The 17,523-nt window shown below is 38.2% G+C and overlaps 1 protein-coding gene across 1 annotated transcript; it reads left to right on the top strand.

Moving 5' to 3' along the window:
• Positions 1–1,202: 1,202 nt before the first annotated feature.
• LOC146162923 (protein couch potato-like) lies at positions 1,203–15,599 on the top strand. The gene is made up of 11 exons (XM_083385478.1): positions 1,203–1,286; positions 6,030–6,107; positions 7,603–7,656; positions 7,727–7,789; positions 7,901–8,033; positions 8,652–8,697; positions 10,343–10,409; positions 10,907–10,973; positions 11,824–11,959; positions 12,491–12,560; positions 15,486–15,599. The coding sequence occupies exons 1-11, from the start codon at positions 1,239–1,241 to the stop codon at positions 15,597–15,599; spliced, it is 876 nt and encodes a 291-aa protein (XP_083241604.1). The 5' UTR covers positions 1,203–1,238.
• Positions 15,600–17,523: the final 1,924 nt, after the last annotated feature.

Raw genomic sequence — 17,523 nt, 5'->3', positions numbered from 1 at the left:
AATAGTCGCAATAACAATTTAAAACCTATGTATGTCCAAAGTTTTATTTTACGAGATTTTAAATTTTATTTAAAAAGTTGGTGTCCAAACGCTGACAAACGAATATTGACTGTAAAGCACTTCATTGGCGCAAGTCCAATTGTAAAATCCTTGATGTTGAAGTTTACACTGAAAAAACAAAGCAAGGAAACATTATAACTTGGCTCATGTAATCATAGTTGGGAATCAATAACGTTAATTTATTAATGCAAAAATACTTCCCAATACTCAAACTTATTGTTGCCTGTTTTAAAACTTAACCACGACAAACAATTCGTCGTTTTAGCTGACTCATCATTTATTTCTTGTTTATTAGAAAAAAATAATAGTTCTTTTATTTTTATATTAAGACGATCTTTTAACTGCCTAATCCTAAAACATTTTTGTATCGTACCCAAATGACCTGCTAAAAAGCAGGCATCTTGTCCATCGGTTTAGCTTCTTTAAGAAGCATCTGTAAGTGAAATAGCTTACAATTCAATCGAGAAAATGTTGATTTTAGGAATTCCAGTATTTTAGTCATTTTGAAATAAATAACAAGAAGTCCTTGTCACTTTATTTCCATCGAATATAAATTATAAACTTACAAAATCGATGTACGTGTTCATTCTGAGCGATATTTTGCTGAAAAAGCAATTAAAACCGAACATAAAGCCAACATTCATTACATTTAATAATTGACTTAAAATGCACTTAAGTTAAGTCGTTGACTTAAGTCAATACACCACTGAGGAAGTCATTGGTGTTTTGCAACATTTGAAAACCAAGATATTTCGCGAGTCTCGTTAGTTCCATTTGTTTTTTAAGTTACTTCATTTTAATACAAGAATACAATATTCGAACAAGCTGTAACTCAACAGCAACCAGCACTTAACATCTCCAAGCACAACTTGCCCGAAACTAAATCGCATTTTTCAAAAATCACTATCATCTGTTGGGCAACAATCGGCGTGATGTGATGTAACAATCACCTTCTGCCCCGTGCCCACTCATGCGTGGCAAGAAGCGCGCGCGTTGCGAAAAGAAGGCGTTTGTTTGAGCAGTTTCACGACGTTCCTCGCTGTGTTGAGGCTGGGAGAGATTTCCAGATGAACCAGATGCCAGAACTCAGCAACCCGAGGAAGCGAAAACAATCACTGCATTGTGACCAAATAAAGAAAGAATCGAAACTAAGCATCGGCGATAGTGACGTCATAAAGATGATGAACCCCGACGCGAATAACAATCAGCAAGACAAAGAGGAAGAAGTAAGTTGTTTTCTAGTAAAATTTTTGCGTTTTTGTCATTTTTTTCAAGTGTTTTTGGTTGTTTTGAGTAAAACCTAATTTAAAATAAGTCAAATTCCGGTGAATTGCAGTTTCGTAAGAAATAGCTCAATGCTTTTTGTCGCTTGTGAGATAATAATAAAAGTTTTAGGTTTAACTAAATCGCAGGTGTAAAGTCGGTTTTCTTTAAACTTACTTAAATTTTGCGTGAAAATGAATTTAGTCAAAGCTAACCTTTTAAATTTGTAATTTAAGACATTTTCTGACTTATGTAAAGTATAGCTCTAAGTTTGAATAAAGCGTCAGTTTAAAAGTAGGTTAGCCTTAAATTTTCTCAGCCTATGTTTCAAAACTATGTAAAACGTCCCTGGAAATATTGCTGCGCTATAGATGCGTCGCTAGTAGGGCTCACTTCGCAGCAATATCCAGCATTTACCCAGCGCCGAGGCACTTTGATCTCGCCTTGTGGAGATTTCGCGCATTATTCGGCGCAGTTTTCGGTCGGCCAATTACAAATATCGACCCCCGTATTTGTGGAAGGTCTCGCGCCGCTGCCACAGGTGCGCACAATACACGCTTATTACGTAACACAGCTTATTGTGCCTGACAATTGGCGCGATGCCATCCATTTATTTTAATTGGGTGGCGTTTTTCATCGACCAGGAATTATCGATTTAAAAACGTTAAACCTTTAATCTTTGACACCGTTAGGGGTCGCTGCTCACAATGGGCCGCGCGATGCGCTTCGTTCGATAAAGTTCCTTCATAATGGTCAATTAAAACTCAATTTAGTCGTTTCGACAAAACGGGCTCAGATCAATATTCTGACTGTCACTTTACAATTCCCTGCTGTGTTTCGTCAGAGTCACCACGATACTGGGCATTGTGACGTCACTTAGACGGTGTGTTTATTTACGAAAGGCGGGAAGGTTTGTCTTTCTTGTTTGCCGAGGTTAGGATTCACTGATTGCGACTCTACGATAAATCTTGTGCTGTTTATTACTTCACTTATTCAGCTGCGCGGTAAATATAACCAATCTCTAATGAGAATTGAAAATTACCGCATTGAGTTCTTTATTTATGCACAAAACTATATTTCATTTCCATCAATGTTTGTATAAGAGTCGCTTTTTTACAAGCTTTTGCATTTTTATGCCAATAATATATTGAAAAAAACACCGTTGTACATTGAATTTATGGATTATGACCAAGACAGTGCATTTGTGCTGTTTAACAATTCCACTCATCGGGCTAAGGCTGGGCGGTTGAAGGTAGTTTTGGCAATTTTATATAAAAACTGCTGTTTAGTATTTCTCAATCTAGGCTTAAAAGGATTTGTTTTAAGAAACATCTCTGTTAAAATGCTTTTATTACACACTCTTACGCCAATAACCTTATAAAAACATGCCGTTTGTATATTTTTGTATAACGAGACAAATGTAATATAACTTTGCCCACAGCAACATTCATGCGCTGTTGTTCGCCACAGCATTACTAGAATTCCCTCCCAGTCTGGCGGCGGACTGTAACACTCCCTTAGAACCCCGGGTGGTGCAGGTTAATATGTGGGGGTGGAATCTTGGCACAAATATGTCACTTGGTTTCAATTTTAGCTTTGCACTTCACATTTGTGTCATAATCAATCGTGAAAAATATTAATCTTGTTTCCACCTTAGAATAAATGTTGTAGTAATTAGGGTTCTTGTACAAATTTTAATGTTTCAAAGTCAAACCCATAGTTCTTCAGCAAATTCCACAAGCGAATCCAAATTACCAAGATATTGCCAGAACTGTCATTGTGCAGAAAAGCAAGAACGCAACAACATTAAGTGCAGTCGTTTGGAGCGTAAATGTGGCTAATCTATAACCATGGACTGAAGTATTTTAACAGGATCGCAGATAGTAACAAACACCCCTGTGTACCCCCCCACCCCCCGCTAATTTTGTATGTTCCCACCAGAATGTCCCCCCCCCAACCCCCCATTTACCTCCCCCTGTATCGACCAACCCCTCTTATCATTCCCAGCTTCTGCGTTCTCTCAACAATTTGCCCTCCCTGTCAAACTTAATCACCGCTCTCCTATTTATACCACCGCTATCTGCAACAAACCACTCTGTTGCGTCACACACCACCGAGCAAATGTCACAATCGACTCAATGTGACGTCACACTCCTTGCGATCTGCTGTGTCGTAACAATGCGAAGATGTTTTTCGCCGGAAATCGTAAAATGTCGGGGTTTCTTCGCGAAAAGCAGATTTTTTACGACGTTAGTCGAGATGTGAGCGTAACGATCGTTTGATGGCAAACAATGGCCTCTGTTTGCCCACTTTGTGACGAAACAGTCCCGCGTCGGTTTTGTCAATATTAATTTTTATTGCGCGTCCTTTTATCTTCACACTGGCTCGAGAGTGTCCGTGTATTGTTTTGCGGTTGGTTTGTTTGAATAGTTGTGAACCGCGATGGCTCGGGAAAGTAGGTCGGGGCGATCCGGACCACCACAGTACACTATCCGGACCACCAGGGTGCCGGTATGTTGTGGGGGGGGGGGGGACTTGGTCGATTTTACACCTGCAATGACCAAGCGTGCTTTAGTGGAGCTGAAGTAATCCGCCAACTACCCACAGATATTGGAAATGGTCAAACAAGTAAAACGTTTATATTATCACGATTTAATAATGTAAAGTGTGCTAAAGCTTAAAAAATGCAGATTGTAAAACTTATGCCAAATTTTAGTTAAATATCTAGGTTTTATGCACTTTTTCAAATCGCCTTTTTCAGGGTGACAGAGTTAATTTCACCAGAAATAGTTTGCCAAAAAATTAGACAACTACAATTACCAGATAAGCTATTTTTAGATTAGTATTATTATGCCTGGTAGCAACAGTTTATATAGTTTTAATCATCTACTTGGAATTAATTCGCGACCTTTAAAGTCTGCATTCTCATTTGTTAAGTAACGTTGTGTAGTTATCTGAACTCCACAAGGAATGCTTCTTGTAAGTCACTGTCTCTCCCAGATAAAGCACAAGTGCCTCACAGATAACCGATTGCGTCACAATCGCCCTCCCCCACTTTAGGGGGGCATCTGCGGTGGATGAGGGAGTTGCTGACTGACGTAACAAACACTCAATCCTTGTCAGTCAACTGATTGCGATGCCTCAACAAGAATCCCATATTAAAACGCTTTTTTTGTGATTTACTAAAACCTTGGAACGACTGAACGGTTATTCCCCGAGCACCTCAGTTCATTTCTACCGATTTATTATTTGTTGCTTGGAATTGTGTGAATCAACGGATCCCATTTAATTCTTTGCAGCCAGCTGATATTGGTCATTAACAGAACACAATCCCGTACTTAAAACGCTTTTTTGATTTGCGACCAAAACCTTTGTAAAACAGCTGATCGTTTTTTATAATTTTGTCGAGTTTGGCCACAGCCTACCACCATGCTTCTGCTTAAACCGTCCCGCCCTTGTACGTGCTGTGTTTGTTGGGTTGGGGATTTAAATAGTTTTTCTTGTTACTAACCTGTTGCTTTGGTGGTCACTTCACGAGCAGCACTTCACCTCCTTTTCATACAAGATTTCACCATATAATGCAAATGCAAAATAAAAAATTGATGTTAGAACTAGAAGCATATTTTCGTCAATGTATTTTTATGACTATTTAAAAATAGTTTTGCAATCTGCAAATTTAACCTCGAATATATCGTAAAAATATGGTGCTTTGCAAGTTACCTCGATCATGAGCGGGATTCGAACCCGCGAGCTTCGGAACTTGCTTCCAGGAAGAAAAGTGTAATATTTGCTCGAATATTTCCCCCGAGATCTTTCAATTTCTCATTAACGTTCGCCTCCCACGAGATTATTGCGTCATAAGCGACAAACAAACGTCCTTGTCACGGCCATTATTAGGCGACAAACACATTTCCGCGAATCCCGCGGCGCGCAGCTTGCCCTCCATTGTGACGTCACGCTTTGGGATTATTAGGTAATAATCATGGCGTTCCGGTTCAGTGATCGTCACGCTGAATTATTCAGCAGTCGTCGCTCGAATGTTTCAGCGAATTATTTTCCATAGTTCTGCTCCTTTGTAGTTTATTTCTTTATTTTTTTTTTATTTTGTTAGCTTTTTAACAAAATTCCCACATTTTGTGTTGATATTAAAAAATAAGGCAGAATAAAACATATTTTTTTTCATTTTTAAACATTTGTTTTAACCAACCATAAGTTACTGTTGCTGTGGACACACCTCATTGTTAATTATCTTTTGGATAATGAAACCACCACATTTTGTTTATAGCACACTCAACCTATCACAATACTATTGACAAAAAAATAAGTAAGGTTCACCAAAAAACACCCAACAAAACAGTTTATTTTCACGCTCTTACATAGTAGCTCTGTAATAGTTTATAAGGGCGGCAGTTTTTTACTGTTGTGGAATAACTCGGCGCAATCTAACGTTCTGAAAGGGAGCCAACGTAGCACTTTACCCTTAACCCCAGAAAGAGGAAACCATCACCAGCTACTGCACACTTTATTTCTATAGCTTCTTGCTGCCAAAAATTCACAACAAATATTTTTCCTAAAAATTCAAAAAGTATGCAATACATTCGCCAGAAAAGTACCTAGACCGGCAATATTTTACGCAAAATGAAGTTACTGCAGATATTTGGTTGAAAGTGACTTTGATGCCTTACCCACTTACTTTCCATTCTCAGGTTCGAACTCTGTTCGTGAGCGGACTCCCAGCTGACACCAAGAAGAGGGAACTCTATCTCCTCTTCCACGGATTCTCCGTAAGTCCGCAACAATATTCCGTGTTTCAACACTTTCCGTAGTCCACCCTGTAATATATATAGGGCTCAGTCAACCTTAGGGTAATTAGTTTCGTTTATAGTTTAAAATCGGGACCGAATTTTGGCAGGAAACATTTTCAGGCGGACCCAAATTTTTTTCAAACAACTATCGATCTGTTTTCGAGTTAAATCGTAAAACAACAAATATCCAGGCGGAACAATTTTTTGTGCTTCTCCGTAACTAAACTCCACGGCAACATTCCGTGTTTCACCAGGTAAGTAATGTTTCTCAACTCAGGGTCGCGACCGTGGGTCAAGAAACACTGTGTAAAGCTATCTAATAAATATAACAAGCTTAACGGCCTCGTCAGCCAACAATATCACCCACAATCATACAACGCACAATACATTGGTTGCTTGGAACATATTTCATTGGTTTTATGTTGAAGCCAATTATCCCCCGGCCCCGTAATTACCTGCGACCATCAATAACTGCCAATCCCGGCTTTTATCGCAAGGATTACTGACTCAAATTTTCACAGAGAAGCCAGGTGCTTAATCCCACGACCAGTCGCGTCATAATGACGATCGTTGACGGACAATCACCTTTGCACGCAATGCGCTACAAAGTCACAATTTATTAATTTAAATTGTTAATTTAATTCACTTTAACATCTACACCATAATAATCTATGGTATCGTGCTTTAACGTACACATGCAAACGTTAGATAGTGGCATTTTCAACAGGGGACCAAATTTACCCCCTAACCCCCTTCAACAATCGCGCCAACAAAACCTTTTATTGTGACCCTAGAGGCAGGGCTGCGGAGTCTGGTAAAAGTAACCAGAGTCCCGAGTCCCGAGTCCGGCCCTGACTCTACAGCCTGTATTTCACCAATTTACGTAACTAAAATAACGTGGACATTCAGCAATTCACTTTAGGAGTGTCAAATAATTCAAAATATTCCACTATAGAATATTCCACCTTTACAATTTACAGTTGGCGGCCATATCAGTTTTAAAATTTGGTTACTGCGCATGCGCACGTCGGACTCGGGACTCGGGTAGTTTTCCGTGCTCTTACTCGGGTCCCGAGCCCGACTCCACAGAGGTAACATTTGTCCGGTTAGGTGCGGACAAATGTATTTCAGGATCTCAAAAACAAGATTTTTTTGCATCTCACCAAATGTTTTTGCTTAATGCAGTTCGTTTCATTTTTACCTTAGATTTATTTTTTTCGAGCATATCGCATTATAAACATGTTGCAATGACCAAGGTTAGCACGCAACCCACAAAAAACAGTTTTTCGGCCTTTGTTCTATTTTGAATTGTACCTGGTATCACCCTTGTTTATACAAAGCACTAATACCCTTAGGCTTTTAAATACTTCACCCTGGACCCCTCTTAACTCCATTTTCATTTTTACCCCCTTTCTCGTTGCCAAGGTAACTTATTTTTCTTGTTGCCAGGGTAACTTATTTTTCTTGTTGCCAGGGTTACGAAGGAGCAATCGTCAGAACCACCACCAAGCCCGGGAAAGCCCCTGTGGTAAGAACCCTACTTGAAATATCAGCTAATTGTGACGTAGAGTGACGTAACTATGTGTCGATTGTTGCAGCCCGTCGGCTTTGTGACGTTTGATTCGAGAAATGAAGCTGACGAAGCCAAGAACGCACTGCAGGTTTGTGACGTAACAATACTAACCATTGCTTGTTTAAATTTGTATTTAAATGTATGACCTCGAGTAACCTCTTGTCCACTTAATGTTGACCTTTGACCCCTTGTGTTGCAGGGCATCAAGTTTGACCCCGAGTTACCCCACACACTTCGACTTGAGTTCGCTAAAGCAAATACAAAGGTAAAGTTACGCCCCTCGACCCCGCCCCAAGACCTGACCAATCACATCATCGGATATCTACCGCACCGTAAGCTGATTGGTTAATAAAGTAGCTTTAATGTAACGTTGGCATCTTGAGGGCAAATTTACTAAAACACGAGTAATATAATTTAAGTCTGTGTTATTGACTTGGTGTTTAAAGACACCGACCAAAGATGCCCTTTTGTTTTATGGGCTCATGCATGACTTCAATGCAGGATCCTTGTAGCCTTTATGCTCAGTGGTTGTATAATGTGTGTTTAAAAAAAACGAAGCTAAAACATCAACTGTGCGCAATAGGGAGAATAGTTACGATAGACTGTTTTAAAAAGCTTACATGTATATAGAAACCACAATAATCCAAGTTATTTTCTGCAACCTTGATGGAAGACAACCCCCTGACTGGAAACCACTGCCAAAACCCCTTAAAACACCCCTTAACTGCCTTAAAACACCCCTTAACAGCTTAAAACACCCCATAACACCTTAAAACACCCCTTAACACACCCCTTAACACCTTAAAACACCCCTTAACCCCCTTAAAAAAACCTTCAAGAAACTCCCTGCTTAACGTGCAGCATCCCCCGGCATATATTTCTTATCAAACCTTCTAACGATCGACTTTCTTAAATCAATAAATTTCAGCTCATTTATCTTCATCTTTCAGAATACGGTTCTACCGGCCTTCTACAGGGGGACCTCTGGATGCAACAGTAAGTATTGTGACGTCATACACTTCATCATCAACCCTTGACTAAATATTTGAACAAAAACAAAAATTTAAACGCAAACAAAACTAGTTTTATTGTTAAAATACAGATAAGGATTGTATTTAACAAATATGTTCTCGGTAATTGAACAAAGAAAGGCTTATTTTTAATAAAATGTAAATCACAGGAAAAAAACCCAATTATCTTTTAAAGGTTGACAGCATTTAATTTTGTTAAATCATTATCGTAACAAATACATTTAAATTAACATTCAAGGTTTTCTCTTATTGTTACCAATTGTACGTTTTCAAAATTTTATTATTTTGCTGACGTTCTCAATCTTTTCCTTGCCAAGAATATTAAATCGGCCCACCCGCCGAAATCTATTATGACGTCACAGGGCGTAGCGCGATGCGGCGCTAAATTGAAAGTTCTCGGTAAATTGATTCCCGCTGAGAGTTTTGAGTGATTTCGCTCAAACGGGCAAAGGAGGAAAATTCACAAAGCGTCGTTAAACTTTCGATTGTTCGGTCACAATGACGTTCTCGCGTTTAACATTTCAGCAAAAAATAAATTTAAAAGTTCTCTGAAAGGCTTAAAGTGATAAAATTGAGTGAAACCCTTAAAACTGTGCGTCGTAATTTTTAAGATTAAATTTCAACCTTAAAACAACATGCTGGAAATGGGTTTTGGAATAAATCTTAAAGATAATAAGAATGTTATTAAATTTACAAATATTTATTTGCATAACATATTTAAAATTCGACACATCGTCCCATTATTTAATTTAACGATTAAACTTTTCGAACGCCAGAGTCCATTTTGGTCTTAAAGTGTAGGCAAAATACGAAGTCAAAATTGTTTCATCTTCGGTTTTTGAGCATAATGATGACGTCATTTGTTTTCGGGTCGTTGTTGATATTTTTGCCCAAATATCGGTTTGCAAATGGGAAGTATCGAGCATTACTACTCACTTGTCCTAACTGTGTTTTCAAATAAGCAGTATTTACCAAAGCGCGCGACAACAATTATTATTTTCACGGTGTTTGGTAGAAACATGATTTGCTTTGCGGAGCTTATTTCGTGCTTTAAATCAGTGATTCTCAACCTTTTTTAGCTTACGGACCGGTAAAATTTCAAAACAAATTTTGCGGACCGGTGAACCTTTAAAAATCAAAATCAACCCAAAATGCAAATATGACAAAAGCATGCAACTTAAAAGCAAATAATGGAAACTTAAATTCAATGAGCAATTTGCTGCTGTCTCTTTGATATCATACGTGTTATACATGGTTCTATTAAAGTTTTTCACATACAACTGGTCCTAAAATTTAAGACTTAACGATCTGTAGCCGACTTTTAAACAGTTGGGCACAACACTTGCAGCATTGTGTCGTACTATAAAGTCCAAAGTAGACCATTAACTCTATGTTACGTCACAATGTTGCAAATTACGAAGCTGGCGAAGTTTTAAATTTGATGGACAAGCCTTTAACATCTTGCATTTTGTAGTTGAGATTTAAAATTGCAATATATTTGTCGGACCGGCAGGAAAGTTGACGCGGACCGGCGGTTGAGAACCACTGCTTTAAACTATTTTTAATTTGTAAGAGAATTTATTATTTCCTTTTAACTTTCTCATTCTTAGGTTGGCTTCCTCGCCCGAGATATTCCAGACACACCCCTCCCACGCCCACATGCAAGCACAGATGCAGGTATGTGACGTCATAGAGCTATTGTGCACGACTCACCCTTTCTTCTGCAACAATCCAACACTTCTTGTTGTAAATTTAAAAGTAAACAGCCTCGAAACGCATGGCTGAACACGCGGGGAATCCCCTCTTGTGACCATGTTCGCTTGTGGGGAATTCCCGGAATTGTGGAAGTATTTAGAGGCGACATACAGATTACTGGAGCACAAATCCACACAAACCTACCTGGTCAAGATGGCTCAACAGTTACACAGTTTTTTTTTAAATGTTATTGCCTGGAAACGAAGCTATCAAAGGATTTAAGGGTTGAGTTTACAAACAGATGTGTGGAACACAAATGTCCGACAAACTTAAACTTAAAATGTTTAAAAAATGATAAAAGTTTTGGAAATCATTTATTTTCACTTCTTGCGTGAATTTGTGCAGCCATGCGTTTCGTGCTTTATCTAATAATTACTACGTCATAATCCACTTTGTTTATTTTGTGTGCCACGTGACAGGTCACGCCCACCTTCCACCCCCTTGCACCTTCACCACACCATGGCGCTATTCTCACGCACTTAGCAGGTAATTATTACGTCAGCATGACGTCACGCTGCCATATGACGTCATCGCACGTCGCTCTGTTGTTTCGAAGGTGATTTGCACAATTATTACGTCACCCCTCGTCGTAATATGACGTCACAACGAGTGTTGTGTGTAAGGTTGTTACGTCCCTCATTTTAACTCGAGCGCTGTATTGTGTCGTCATATTGCACTTCTGTCGCGTCACAATTGTCGTGGCTGAAATATTTTAGTAAAACACTTTTCCGATCATTAAAAACATAGCATTCAATTTAAAAATTATTGGCGCCTTTTTAGATGTTTTGTGTTTAACGCAAATAATTGTAGTTGTGACGTAACGCTTCTGTTGTGTGACGTCACAGAAGGCATCGCCGCTAACTTTTAATCCATCTTCGATCACATCTTTCCGGGGACTTCCCCAACCCACAACTGCTCACACTTCTATAAAATAGTGATTTGTCCGATACTTCGTGTCCCGATACTTCGTGTTCCGATACTTCGTGTTCCGATACTTCGTGTCCCGATACTTCGCGTTCCGATATTCAGTTATCGGGAAAAGTACCGCCTTTTCATCTGATACCTTATTATTCAGATGATATAAAATATTTTGTTTATAAAATTAAACAGTTAAATGTAATTTTCCCTGTTAGGCCAAAATTTTGCTTTCCCAACAAGTGTTAAGTTAACCCCAGTATTTTTGATCAATTGCTTTCATGTAGAAATCGCTGCTTGTTTTCAAACACAGATCAAATGCCTGTGCTTAGTATCGAATCGGCACCTATACCGGAACTTGGCATCGGGTGTCGGCCCCGATTCGAAAGTCCCCCACTTTTAACCCCCCTTTGAACCCCAGGTACCCCCCTGATAAACCTGGCGGCTGGGACACAAATGGCGAGCGCAAGCACACCCTCTACCGCCACTTCGTGTCTACTTATCAGCAACTTTGGACCGACCACCACAGAGAAGGAGCTCAAGGACATATTCTCAAGGTCAGTGTCTCACTGCGCGCGTGGCGGATGAATATAAACCCTGTTAACATTGAGTTCTCCACTTTTGTCCTTTTTGTTAACTCTGTGGACTCAATTACCCAAAGCATTAAAAAGACGCACGGACTTCAATTTGCACATTCACATAGTTCCACATTACTTGGGTCTTCTACATCGGTTCCAACCCTTCATGCGTAAACATTAACAGTCCCTAAGGGCGCCTGCTTATTGGTCAACTACTAGTTGGATAATATTTCTTCATAAGGGATTTTGAACAAGCTGAGCTTTATTGCTCCCCAACAACGAACCTTTATAAGGACATCCTGTTAGCTTTGAAGTCCTGCAGCTGAGAACCTAATTTAAATCATGGCACGTTTCTACATTATAAGTTTGCTCTAAATACAACCACAAGTATTAGGTATAGTTAAAATACTTTTGGTGTAAAGTTTAAAAAACTAGTCATTTTTGCTACTGTGTGCTTAACTTTGACGTCACAATTGTTGGATAGTGACGTAACATTGTTTGTTGCTCCAGGTTCCACGGTTTCGCTAGAGCGAAGTTGATCAACAGAGGCGGGCTGATCTGCGCGGCTGTCGAGTTTACAGTGAGTTGATAAAAGTGTTGGAATGACTTATTAACTAGGCTCAAGTGCACTTCAGTCACTGTTTTCAAATGACCTAATTTTTTTGTACAACTGACGTTGAAATAATGTTTTTCTTATTAGGATTTTTTTTTTCTTGTTTCCTGAGAGTTTTCATGTGATATTTACTTCATTGTAAACCATGATGCTGGAATGAACTTTGTTTGACTTAAGAACTTTTGTTGCAAAACCGAAACATTTTAAATAATATCAGAAAAGAACCACAAATTATCAACTTTTTAATATAATCAAAGTCCAAAAGTGAAAAACAAGCGGCGTTTTTGACGAATGTAAGAAACTCAGGCTGATGAAGCACAGTTGTGCAGTAAATACAATGTTGTCAAAATGGAACTTGCCTCCACCGTTTTATTCCTGCTTTGACCTGATAACGCTCGATGGTGCGGAAGCTTATCAACTGTAAGAAATACACTTTGTCAACATTGGCACATTTTTTAGTGTTTAACTAAAATAAATCTCAAATAAAATTAAAACTTTTTAGTTAACTTTTTTAAAACAAGAGACTGCTGACACTCGCTAACTGCCAACATTCTTAGTTCTGATTTAAATAACAATTCGATGCAAATTCAAGTTTAAATCCAAACCTTTGCTCCCAAAAACCTCACAAACTGCCTCCCTTTAAATTTCCCGGAAACCATTCGCCAAAGACCGCTTATTCTCACACCGACTCGCGCGGCCTCCCCCAGGCCTTCCAGGAACCCGATTGTTGATGACGTGGGTGGGAGGGCGACCTTGAACCGGCTCCAAGGTCAAAAATTGCTGCGAACCTCCGCGTTTTCTTGCCTAGGTTTATAGCGAGAATAAAACATTGCTTGCTTCGGTTCAGTGGCTCTCAACTTTTTGCCAGTTTTCCACTTTTTGATTTAAATCTTGCTGCTATCAACCTGGTTCAAAAACAAAACATTTTGATGAATAGGTCTTAATAATTTTAAGTTAAAAATAAATTTAAAAAACTATTTTCTAGCGTTAGCTGCTGACTTTAGTTTATATGTCAATTTAAGGCTTCAATGATATAATATAACTTTCACGAATAAATACTGAACTTGCGAGAGGGTTAGTGTTGTAAGTATTTTAAATGTACATAAGACTCTTGAAGCCTTAATACACTAGCGCTGTGTTAGATAAGGCACGGTTGGGCGGGAGTTTGTCGGCTTTGTAATACTTTTGTCAACTTGTCACTAGACTTCCAGATTTCGGATTAAACAATTTTCAAACATATATTAACTTTTGGAAATCCTTGTGATTATTTTGTAACTTTATTATTACGTCGTAAATAAATATGTGTCCAAGAAAGTTCAAAAGTAAAATAATTTCATTAAAACAAACGATCGAGTAAATTGCACAAGAACAACCGCAGACCTATGAGGCAAGGCATATCCGCTACGTTGATCCTTCTCAGAGTAAACCGACATTGTAATGACAGTATTCTGTAAGAATGGACCGTTAGCTGAAGATAGTTTAACTTTGAAATCCCGTGTTCGTTTAAATATTTATCCAGGTTTTATTGTTTTTTCTTCAAACATCGGTGAAATGTGAATTTATTTGCCAGATCTTAACAACGCTTGCCGGTTTAAAAGTTATCATGTTGGAAAACAATGAACGATAAAGCATTTTGCAAATTTAAATTTAAACTTTAGGGGTTTGTATTTTACCAACAAATCTCCATTATCGTGATGTTTGGTGAAAATCAAATACCTTCTCTGGTAAATATTTGTACTTCAGGTTAGCTCGATAAAAACTAAGAAAGAAAAAGAAAATATTGCCAAACGAGCTTTCTTGATTTTCATTGATAGCTAGATTTGATGTTTTGTAAGAAAATAAAGCTTGTATTTAAACATGCGACAAATGTTCAAAGCGCGTCTCTAGGGTTTCTTTCTGCTGTTTACTTTCCCTTTAATCCACAAACCGGCATTTTCCAGTTGCGTTTAAATTCAAGTCTTATCTTGCCTCGACACAGCAGATAAAACAACCCAAACACCATCTTCGCGTTTGTTTGACAAAGGTGGGATTCTAGAACCGCAATTTAGCGTCTTCAATCAAGCCATTGTGACGTTTCAATGCGCGCCGCGAATCGCTTTTATCTCCCTTTGTTTTGTGGAAACGAAGTCGCTATTGTGACGACATAAGCGTCTCGGGAAGATTTACAATCGATAAATATTTGCCGCCGCGATATGTGATGTCACAGTCCAACTGGTGTGTCGTCATAATGGCAAATTAATGGTGATTTACGATGCAAATGTCGTTAGGATTTAAAACGATGTAAGTTGTCTTACCAGGAGGAAACCGTTGGCGACATTTATGATCCACTCAGGGTTTGAATCAACTTTGTTCGCTTTTTGTCGAAAGTTTGACATTTTATTAAATTCCTCAGGGATTGTAAAATTGTCCATTTTTTATAAAATCCCCGAATTCTTGCAGAACTTGAAGCCCTAACGAATTTTTCCTGGAAATTCCCAATAAAATTTCTCGCAGTTCAAAATAAATAAACGGAGATATTATGGCAAAACGTTACAATGATCAACGTTTTTCAAATTATGTTGGGGCCCCTAGTTTAATGGCCCACGGCCTACATTCTATACAAAAATGAAAACAAGGATTATATGAAGAGTTTGGGAAGGTTGGTGAACTATCTTCGCTTTAGTTAATTTTTTCTTATTTTAGTTAAGATTTTTTAGAAAAACCTAATTTTACTGCCGCCGTCCAAAAATACATAGAACCTAAAATATCAACGGACCACCTTTTGAGAAACATTTTTTGCACCATTTTCTACCATATTTAGTTTATTTTCTAGTTTTCGTCTCCTGGTATCTTGCATTTATCATTGCAAATTTCCTTATATTGTTGTTAACAAAGCGCTTATTGTTACGCCAGGACGTGGGAACGGCTTCTTTCGCGCTCCACAGTCTCCAGGGAACAAGACTCTCCGACCGAAGCGCGATGAGGATCGATTTCGCTAGAGCGATTCCAGATCTGGGCGGATACTGAGGTGATTCCCCTATATTTCAAATATTTTGGTGGAGTTTTAAATTATTTTATGTTAAAAATGAATGAAGAGTTATTCGAAACGTTCCAAATGCCACCTTCTGTATGGACTTTAATATTCATTATACGTCTTACTACAACCTCCAACCATTATGTTCCACAGTTTATTTTGATTTTTAACTAAAATTCGTGCTGAAATTTTGATTTGTAGTTTAGTCTTTTTCCACATTGTTATGAGTTACACTTGTTTCCGCTAAAACACTCAAGTTTTATTTACCAATTATTGCTATTATTTACCATTAGTTTTAACCTCTAGTAACCTCTCGCACAATTTTCAACCTTTTCTTTTTTCTTTTATATTTTCAGGAAAATATTCTTTCAAGCATGAATTACACAGAAGTTGAAAATTAACGATTTGCTTTTTCATTTTTGTTCGAATTTAAGAAGAACTTTTTCTTTTTTCTTGCTGCCTATTTCGTCGCATGAGCGGAGCGTTTTTCTACGGCCGATTATTTTGTTGGTGCTTTTTGTATTCTTTAGTTCCAAGATCTGCGGAACCTTGTTATTTTCTGCGACAACAAAGATATTGTGACTTTAACAAAGTTTGATAATGTCAATTGTGAGGTCATTGTTGTTTAGAAAACACTCAAATTTAAAAGGAAACAGAATCCCAGGATATAGTTGTTTCTCGTTAAAGATGTGGGAAGTTAATATTCTATTACTATATTTTGCCTAAAAATATCCGCTACCCAATTGCGGCATCATTAATATAACCAAACAATCTTAAAACGTGTAGAGATTATATGAGGTAAAATTTTCATGTAATTTACCTAAAAGTGCGCTTTAGCACAGAAAGTAAATTAATCATGCGAATTAAGTAAAAAGTTTAGGAAAAACAAAAATTTTGCGTCCGGTTCAACCCATAAACACAAAATTTGGTCAAAAATTAATTTTTCTCGTCAATCCAAAGTGGGAGTAAACGTCAGGATTCCGAGGAGCTTGTAAACTAGTTGTACGTCAACAATGTAAGGAGTTAAGACGAAATTGTGTTTCCACGAAAGTCGTTCAGGAATGTTACGAACAAGTTTGGCGTTTTGCTGCAGAAATCAGCGAACCTGAATATTCAGTTTTGGGCAGTTTGCCAATCACTAACAAATAATTTAGTTTAATTTGGTTATATTTAAGTGATTTAACCCAATTCCTTAACTTCACTATTCTGCTGGGCAGGTACACTGGTGATTTTTGTTTATAAATTAGCAACTTGCACACTTTTAATTTCATAAAAATGTTGGGTTGTGCTAGATCGCCGCTCTCTAGGTGTGCAAAGAACAGGAAAACACATTTCTATACCTCAAAATTAGGTGCTTAACACCCGCAAACTCGGCGTGAAGTGCCATGAAATCTGGGCTTGTTACCCTCAAAGTTCTATAAAAAAACAGTGATTCGATAGCACTCGTGCAGTGGCGTTAAGCACATATCAGTGCTAAGATTGAAATTAGATTTATTTGAATAACTCACGAAAGGCGCAATAATATTACGCTTGCTTTCTAATCCCCGCATTCACCTGCAATATCTTCACGTTCCACTAATATCCCGATTGCCCCCAATGGGTTTATGGCCCCAATTCAAAGTTCCCTTCAATAATGTTGCGTGCTCCATAGTAAAAAGGTAATCTGCTCGAGAGATAAAGCAGCTAAAAGCAAGAGCCGCGAATCAACACATATTGTCCAAACGCGGAGCTACAGCGCCGCCTAGTGACTAAATTTATTGCAACAAATATCCGCTAGGAGAGTCGCGAACAACTTGAGTGGAGTCCAGATTCGTTCGATATCTATAATCCACTTTAGCAGAATACTTTAGGCAAACTAAAATAAATATGAGAGAATAAATATAAATAATACCACCTGACCCAAACCCAAACTTAAAC

The sequence above is a fragment of the Ascidiella aspersa genome, chromosome 3 (genome assembly GCF_963924565.1).
Source record: "Ascidiella aspersa chromosome 3, kaAscAspe10.2, whole genome shotgun sequence".
Taxonomy (NCBI): domain Eukaryota; kingdom Metazoa; phylum Chordata; class Ascidiacea; order Phlebobranchia; family Ascidiidae; genus Ascidiella; species Ascidiella aspersa.
The sequence above is the reverse complement of the archived record's forward strand: the minus strand, read 5'-3'. Positions and strand labels throughout refer to the sequence as shown.

Excerpts from the sequence above, each read along its gene's own strand:
- LOC146162923 (XM_083385478.1), top strand. The coding sequence starts at position 1,239 with ATGATGAACCCCGACGCGAATAACAATCAGCAAGACAAAGAGGAAGAA. Across the intron at positions 10,974-11,823 it reads TATTCTCACGCACTTAGCAG|GTACCCCCCTGATAAACCTG; the intron begins GTAATTATTACG and ends TTTGAACCCCAG. Across the intron at positions 11,960-12,490 it reads CTCAAGGACATATTCTCAAG|GTTCCACGGTTTCGCTAGAG; the intron begins GTCAGTGTCTCA and ends TTGTTGCTCCAG.